General features: G+C 44.7%; 1 protein-coding gene across 24 annotated transcripts in view; it reads left to right on the top strand.

Annotated features, from left to right (window-relative positions):
- The window catches only part of ABLIM1 (actin binding LIM protein 1), a 245,521-nt gene that overhangs the window by 137,828 nt on the left and 99,407 nt on the right, over nucleotides 1-8,286 (top strand). For 23 of the 24 annotated variants that reach the window (XR_002829088.1, XR_002829089.1, XM_014455312.2 and 20 more), the window contains 2 exons: nucleotides 2,273-2,456; nucleotides 4,993-5,102. Coding sequence is in view for 22 of the 24 variants with exons in the window: in XM_023753381.1 (XP_023609149.1) it covers nucleotides 2,273-2,456; nucleotides 4,993-5,102 (294 nt within the window). In the remaining 2 variants the exon portion in view is untranslated. Of the gene's footprint in view, nucleotides 1-2,172; nucleotides 2,192-2,272; nucleotides 2,457-4,992; nucleotides 5,103-8,286 lie in introns of those variants that run through there. The other variant, XM_023753387.1, reaches the window with a different exon arrangement.

The raw sequence follows: 8,286 nt of genomic DNA, 5'->3' as shown, positions 1-8,286 counted from the left end.
CTTAGTGACGGCAAAGCAGCAGATTCAGAGGGGCCTTCGGTGCCGCACATGTTTTAAATAATGGTCACTGAGAAGGAAGCAATTAATCTCTGTCATTGGCAGATATATATAATTTTTAATGAAAGGGATCTCTGCTTTTCCCTGGGCATATGTTAATTTTCAACTAAAGCAAAGACAAGTGGAGCACCCAAAGTTAAAGATCTAAATAGTTTTAAAAATCAAAAACTCTACTGAAGTTTGATCTTACTAACTGAGACTTCTTGATCACTTGGATGTGAAAGTTTTGCTTTGTGCAAGAGTATTTTCAAAAGCACTTAAAAAAAGTTAAAAGTATTTGCTAAGCTGTTAATATAAAACCGACCAACTTTAATAAAAAAAAATTTGTGGGGATTGGAGGAGAGAATAAAGGGAATTAATAGTAGTTCAAATGCATTCTTTTTTCACTTCTCATGACTTTGAGAAGTAAGAAAGTCTGGAAGAGCAAATGATGTCACTGAAGGTTGGAATCCAGGGGAACCCGTCAAAGTTGAGCTCAATTCAACTTATCTCAAAAATTGCTCCCAGTGTTACCTTAGACAGCATGGTTGAAGGATCAAAAGAAGTAAAGATGAGGACTCTTACCCATAAAGTGCTTTGTCACCCTGTGGGAAAATAAGATATGTACATAGAAGAATATTGAAGAAAAATCTCTGAGATATTCTATAATCCCCTTCCCCCGACCCAAGATTATGTTTATTGCTGTTGAAGGAATTTGCAGGCAGGATGAGGTTAGTCCATATTTGCATTCCCTCAACCCACAGGACCCATTTGGTAAGGATGAAGCAGATGTGAGAACAGTGGGGACCCTGGCAGGTTAGAGGAGGCAGCAGGTGGTGAATGAGCTGTTTTCCAGGTAATGTGATCACAGTAGTATTTATAGGGTGGTCATTCTCAGGCGTGATGGACTTCAGCTATCATCTTGGGTTACTTGATTGTAAATCACAAAGAAGGAGGTCATAGCTGTGGACTGTTGATCTAAACAAAGGCTGATGGATCCCCAGTGGACAGCCTGCTTGTAGGCTCTACGTCACCCTGACTATCTTTAATCGTTTGCAATTAGTGAAGTCTGGTAACTGAAGGTGGGGGAGTAGTTAGCTCCGTCAGAATGTCCCTGTAGCCAGCATGAGTTCATCTAGGCGTGTTCATGAGTCATGGGAAGTAATCTGGACCCTGAAAGAGTTCTAGTAGGCAAGCAATTTAGTGATTGAACTCACCTCCTTCATACCCCAACTGAGTGCCTGTTAGCTGCTTGCAGGAATAACCAAGAAGCATCCTGGGTTCTTGGCCTAAGGCCCTTGATTGTACAGGCATCACACAACCTTGGGAATTGGGGGGTTAAGATTGGAGGTTTCCAGCTTTGGCTGTAGCTTCCCAGTCCTTCAGCAGTGGCTGCCTGAGGCTTTGGTTTTGGACAAGTTACTGTGGCCTTCTCTGGTCTTGTCTGAACATGGACACTGGGCCCCAGCCCCTAGCATCTCAGGACCTGCTTTCTTGCCTCGTCTACGTAACCCACAGCTGCAGCCCTGAAAGAAGACACCAGGATCCAGACACAGCGAAGCACCCTCTTTTGCATGTATTAATGTCCTGAACGATCTTTTTCTCTTGGGCAAGTTCCCTTCTCTCTCCTCTTCTGCCTGTTCATTTTTATCTCTCACTCTATAATACATAAATAATTGGCTTTTCCTATTTACTGCACAAAGAGAAAATTAAACATCTGAATTTTCCATAGCTATGAGAAAGTATTTCCAGAGTGTGAAAAAATAGACATTGGGCATTTCAGCTACTGCTTTTCATAGAGTGGGAATTTATTACTCAGCTCAGTTACAATCTTGGCTCAAACAAAGCAGTTGTGTGGGCAAGCAGTAGGCACCTTTCCTAAATGGCATTGCAAGGGGACAGATTGGTTCATATTTAAGACACCATGAACTAAGAGTATCATTCCATCCAAGACCGTTTGATTATCTCTGAATCTTAGACATACCACAAAAGTCATTGAGACCTGGCCAATGGAGTTTACTGGTATGAGATATTGCATCGCTCCCAAAGGATAGGAAACTAAAGGGGAGGGAGGCAAGAGAGAGATCAGAGCCCAACAATAAATAGCTCTTTGTACCAGTCCCCTCCCCTAAGCCCAAACCACTGAGATCATAGAGTAAGTGAACAGCATGCAGAGGGCAACTGCCCCAGCAGCTGGACAGACAACATAACCGGATGTGAACTTGTCTTTCCACAGTGTGCGGCTGTGACCTGGCCCAAGGTGGCTTCTTCATAAAGAACGGGGAGTACCTCTGCACCCTGGACTACCAGAGGATGTATGGGACACGCTGCCATGGCTGTGGGGAGTTCGTGGAAGGAGAAGTGGTGACTGCCCTGGGCAAGACCTACCACCCCAATTGCTTCGCGTGTACCATCTGCAAGTAAGTGAGGGCTTCCCGGCAGAGTGCTGGGCTCTGCTGCCTACGCTTGGGATGGCCCCCTGGAGTCTTGAATTGTGCTTAGTCTTTTTTCTTTTTTTCCCCACAAAATGTTTATTATAATCACAGAGTAAGTGTGCTTAGTCTTAAAATATTCCTTTTTCTAATGTGTCCCTAGATTCCTTTATCTTTCTACTGTATTAGCAGCCTTTGTCAAAAAGTAATTTATGGTGTCTTCTAAATAATAAGACTCATATTGAGTGGCTTGAAACCAAGTCTGAAAGTAGCTCTAGGTCTCAAAAGATTTTGAGCAATGAAACATTGGGAGGAAATGACATAACTGATTCGAAAGATAAAGCTTCTTTGGAAGTAGAAGTTCTTGCGTGTGTGTGTGTGTGTGTGTGTGTGTGTGTGTGTGTGTGTTTAAAGTAGTCTCATTTACTCTAGAGCAAGAGTGGACAAACTTTGCTCCAAATTAGACCTAATACCTGTTTTTGTAAATAAAGTTTTATTGGGACACAGCCACACCCATTTGTTGATGAATCGTGTGTGGCTGCTTTCAAGCTACAGTGACAGAGTTGAGTAGTTGTGACAAAAATCATATGATCCACCAAGTACAAAAAAATATCTATGAGCTGGTATTTTAGGAGAAAAGTTTGCCAATCCCTGCTCCTGGTCATCTATCATCTACAATGTAAATCTTAACTTCACTTGATTAAAACGATCAGTCAGAGAGAAGGAAACTGAAGTGTGGGTGGGAAAATGTGCTTTTATTGTTTTGCGGTGAGTGCTACACATTATAGAACTTAAGTTGGGTTTGACTCCTATCATAAGGAGGTTCTGAGTTGGTGGGCATCCCCTGCACCTGCCTGTCACCTGGCCTCCCCAGCTGATCCATCCAGGCCGGTCGCTGACCCTCTCTGGGCCTTATCTGAACAATGGAAAGGAACACTGAACCCTGAGAAGGAGAGGGCGACCACAACTCAGCATTTCTAAAACTTGGGGCTAGAGCAGCCGTGGGCAAACTACGGCCCGCGGGCCGGATCCAGCCCGTTTGAAATGAATAAAACTAAAAAAAAAAAAAGACTGTACCCTTTTATGTAATGATGTTTACTTTGAATTTATATTAGTTCACACAAACACTCCATCCATGCTTTTGTTCCGGCCCTCCGGTCCAGTTTAAGAACTCATTGTGGCCCTTGAGTCAAAAAGTTTGCCCACCCCTGGGCTAGAGCATTTAACACGCTCCTCGGCGACTGGCACCAAGCCACGGGTGGCGTGGTCTTAGGTTCGAATGTACTCCCTGTGTGTGTATTACAGTTCACAGTTCACTGCCACTGGGAGGCAGCCCAAGGGCGACTTCAGGAGGGATGGCAGTTGTGAAAGCAAAACTCACGTCAAGAAGCTTGACTTTGTCCTTAAGTAATCGCTCTGACCCAGGTGTGCGGGGCTGTTTTGCCTGTGAGCTCCCCATTTCCCACCGAGACAATCACACATTTGAAAACGAAAACCCATGTGAATGAAGATAATTGGCACCTTGGCCTAGCGCAGTGATGGCGAACCTTTTGAGCTCGGCGTGTCAGCATTTTGGAAAACCCTAACTTTACTCTGGTGCCGGGTCACATATAGAAATTTTTTGATATTTGCAACCATAGTAAAACAAAGACTTATATTTTTGATATTTATTTTATATATTTAAATGCCATTTAACAAAGAAAAATCAACCAAAAAAATGAGTTCGCGTGTCACCTCTGACACGCGTGTCATAGGTTCGCCATCACTGGCCTAGCGCAAGTAAGGAGGCATGGAAGCTGACCTATGGCTGTGCATGCATGATTTTGTCAAAATGCTATCTGCCTGCAGAAGAAACTGGTACCATAGATGCAGAAGGCAGTATTTTTGCAAAATGTGCTGTTATTGATGACTGTCTCATGGGAAAGGATATTCTCTTTCTGGAAAGAAACTAGTATTAATTTTTAAACAGATATTTATGGCATTGTCATATTTCTCCACCAGGGACTGGGTCCCACCCGGCACAATGATCCATTCACATCGCCCATTCAGATGTCCAGGACAAAGTCTAGATCAGCAGAATTTATCACAGAGGTCTTGGGAGCTGAAAGCGTTAACGCTTGACCTGTGACCAGCTCTCTTGGGGAGGGGCCTTAAGCCTGAATAGGAATGTATGGCATTTGAAATGTTTCTTCATGAAGGGTTTTCCATTTGGAAAATTTTACTGTGTGCGCCCCGCTGAGCGCCTTGTTGGAACATCCCCCCACTAGTGAGCAGAGGTGACTCATTCATTCCCTTTACTGTCTGGGTGCCCGCAGACGCAGCGCATTCTCCCTTCTCAAATTGAGGCACGTTTGTGTGTTTGGACCGTGTCCAGCTGGCCGGCTTGGTTAAGGTGGCATTTCAGACATTTGGGCTGGTGCTTCTCCAAGGAAGGACTTGGCACCGGAGGGCAGCAGGCAGAGGCGCAAGGAACAGGAGTGAAATCGCTGGGATAACCTGCAAGCAATGTCCTTCTGTCCCCCAGGCGCCCGTTTCCACCCGGAGACCGCGTCACGTTCAACGGGAGAGACTGCCTGTGTCAACTCTGTGCCCAGCCGATGTCGTCCAGCCCTAAAGAAGCCTCCTGCTCCGGCAGTAAGTGTCCCAGCCCCTGTTGGCATGGGTTCCTCATGGCTCAAAGGTAGCTTAGGCGGGTGTCTTTCTTGTAGTGAAACTTAGCTGGGGCTGAGAGTAATACTGTCTAAGGCATTTTCAGTTGTAAAACATGAAGCTTTGATTGCAACCCATGCAATAAAGAGCATCTCCTTTATTGCAACAAGACATAAATAGAATTGGACATTAAATTGTGCCTTTTGACAGTAAAGGAGGGACAGGGAGTTATAAAACTTCACATTGGAAATGCCATCTCGAGTCTCAGAGGTTGAGATGGGAGAGCATTCGGTGGCGATATAATTGATGTCTCTGTGTATTAAACAACTATCTCCTGTGCCTAAAGCTAATGAGATGATTTATACTGACCCTTAAATATTCTTTATTCACCTGGAGGGGTTCTGACATTTAGCCGTTGGATGGTAGATAATTTGCTGGGTACCTGTGATGTGTATTGTTCCCCTTGGTGACATAGGTGTGGACAGAACAAAGTCAGCATCCTCTAAAACAGCGGTTCTCAACCTGTGGGTCGCGACCCCTTTGGCGGTCGAACGACCCTTTCACAGGGGTTGCCTAAGACCATCCTGCATATCAGATATTTACATTACGATTCATAACAGTAGCAACATGACAGTTATGAAGTAGCAATGAAATAATTTTATGGTTGGGTCACAACATGAGGAACTGTATTTAAAGGGCCAGAAGGTTGAGAACCACTGCTCTAAAAGCTTGCTTTCTGGTGGCAGCAGATAGACAATAAATGCATACGGTGCACAAAAATACCTAACATGGGAGGAAATTGGAAGTAGGAAGAGAAAGGCTAACGGGCTGCACTGATAGGGGTCAATCAGGGGAATTTGTAATTCTTTAGGACAAGGGCCTGTCTGACCTGTGAGAATCCCAAGAAAACCACCCTCCCCAAAATAAAAATAGTGGTCAATTGCACAATTCCTTCTGGTAAATAACGGTGAGTAGGCGAATGAACCTTTGAGGTGTATTCTGAACTCTGGGCTCCAGACAAGGAAGCTCTACCGCCATCTCTCTCCTGGGGCCATGAGGACATGGGCAAGAGGTCAGCCTTGGTTTCGGTGGATTTCGCCAATCCTTGGGAGACCCGGGAAAAAACGCCTTTATGCCCTGCTGGTCTCAGCACAGAAGAATGAGATCAGCTACTTCTCCTCGGGAGGAACACTATGCCGTTCATAACAGCGAGTCCAAATCTTCCTGTTCACGGAGAAGAATCCTGGTACCCGTTAAAAAGAAGAATGTTCTGACCAAAGCATTTGCATAGAAATTGGATTTTGGCCACTGGGAGGGAAGAAGAAAATAAGTGTTATTCACCTTATTCAACAAGACGGGGTCCTTCCCAGGAGGATGTCTATGCCCGGCAGAGGAACACTAGCAGCCTGGGTGGAGCCATGGCTACAGAGCAGCGCAGGCCTAGACCCTAGTAGGATTTTGAGTCCTTCACTGCCCTTACCTGCTCTGTCCCAAGCAGGCCATCGGGAAGGTGACCTACGGTGGGACTAGTCACCCACCGTGTGGGAGGGCTTGCTTTGAAAGAACATTACCAACAACGTTGGGGGGATTCTTCAAAGTCTTTAAGAAAAAGGATTTCAAAGAGCTTGTATGCATATATGCTTAACTCATGGACACAGACAATAGGGTGGTAAAGGCCTGGGGTGGGGGGTGGGAGGGGAGCTGAAAAAAGTGGGAACAGGTTATGTGGGGGAATTTGTAGAAGGGCTGTGCACTTTCTACCTGCCACAGCCTCCCTGCTATAGCAAGACTGGGGGGCAGGGGGGGAGGGGATATATATATAATACTTTCAACAATAAAGATTTTTTAAAAAAGGATTTTATGAGTCCCAGGATAGGGTGAGAAAGAGCATCATGTCCATGGGCCTATAGTAGGAACGGCCGCGTCCTCACATTCTGTGGAGTCCTTTAGTCCAACTGTCTTTCTTGATAAGTGGGGAAACTGAGGCCAGCAGGCATACTCACGCTACCCACTAAAAGGCCGGATTAGGGGCATGTCCTTGGCTTTTTGGTCTGGAGCGCTCTCTTTTGTTTCATCTGACATTCCTCACGGTTTGGATTGAGAAACAAAAGTGGGATATTTTTAAAGGCTTCCCGTCCTCTCCATCCATGCAATTCAGGATCCTGTGTCCTAGTCACAGTTCTACCAAAATGGCTCTTCCAATGTTTATTAAAGTGTTTTGTTTTTGTTTTTTTGCTTTATCCCTCTTTTCTATTTTTATATGACATACATGTTTGTGCATAAAAAAAGGAATAAAGCCCAACTGGTGTGGCTCAGTGGTTGATGCTCACGATTGGATTCCTGGTCAGGGCACATGGCTGGGTTGCGGGCTCGATTCCCAGTGTGAGGCATGCAGGAGGCCGCCGATCAATGATTCTCTCTCATCATTGATGTTTCCATCTCTCTCTTCCTCTCTGAAATCAATAAAAATACATATATATTTTAAAAGGAATAAAAATTTTAAGTGTAAGAAGGTATCCTACTCAAATTCATCACATCTCTAATGGTAGATATACTAATTGTTGCTAATGTGCAAATTGTTAGAACAAATCATATTTTTCCCTTGCACATGGATGAAATCTCAATCCTGTGCAACTGCTTTGATCAGTTCATTGTTATTTTCCAACAAGTCCTTGTCTATTTAGGTAAGTACTCAAATGGCATTTATGAGGCATGTGGGCGTGGATGTCTGCCAAAGAGAGAGCTCTTCTATGTGGATACACACATGCACCATACGCCGACGAGGCAGGCACGCGAGTACTAGCGCAGGGGAGTTTTCAGCAAGTTTCTGAAATTTGCTGGAGCGTGATTAGAAAACACTGGCTGCTACTTGCAGTTCTTGAAGAAGTGCCTGGTTCTTTAAAACTATCCTGATGTCCCTTTGAGTCATTTTTCTTTCTTTCAATTTTTAAAATGGCAAAGCTTCCTACATAAAAGCAAAAATGAAACTCTCTCGATAATGTCCACAGAGTCGATGAAAATGTAGCAGAGAGCCACGGGCCTCTTTTTCCTCTGAGATGTCCTTTGAAAAATGAGTTTGCTCTTCTGAGCCGCCATTTCATGTCACATCCCGGGGCTGGTTTTCTGTAGGTCACCGAGAGCAGGTGAAGACAGCCGTGAGAGGGAGAGA

This window comes from Myotis lucifugus, unplaced genomic scaffold (assembly GCF_000147115.1).
Source record: "Myotis lucifugus unplaced genomic scaffold, Myoluc2.0 scaffold_44, whole genome shotgun sequence".
Classification (NCBI taxonomy): Eukaryota; Metazoa; Chordata; class Mammalia; order Chiroptera; family Vespertilionidae; genus Myotis; species Myotis lucifugus.
The sequence above is the reverse complement of the archived record's forward strand: the minus strand, read 5'-3'. Positions and strand labels throughout refer to the sequence as shown.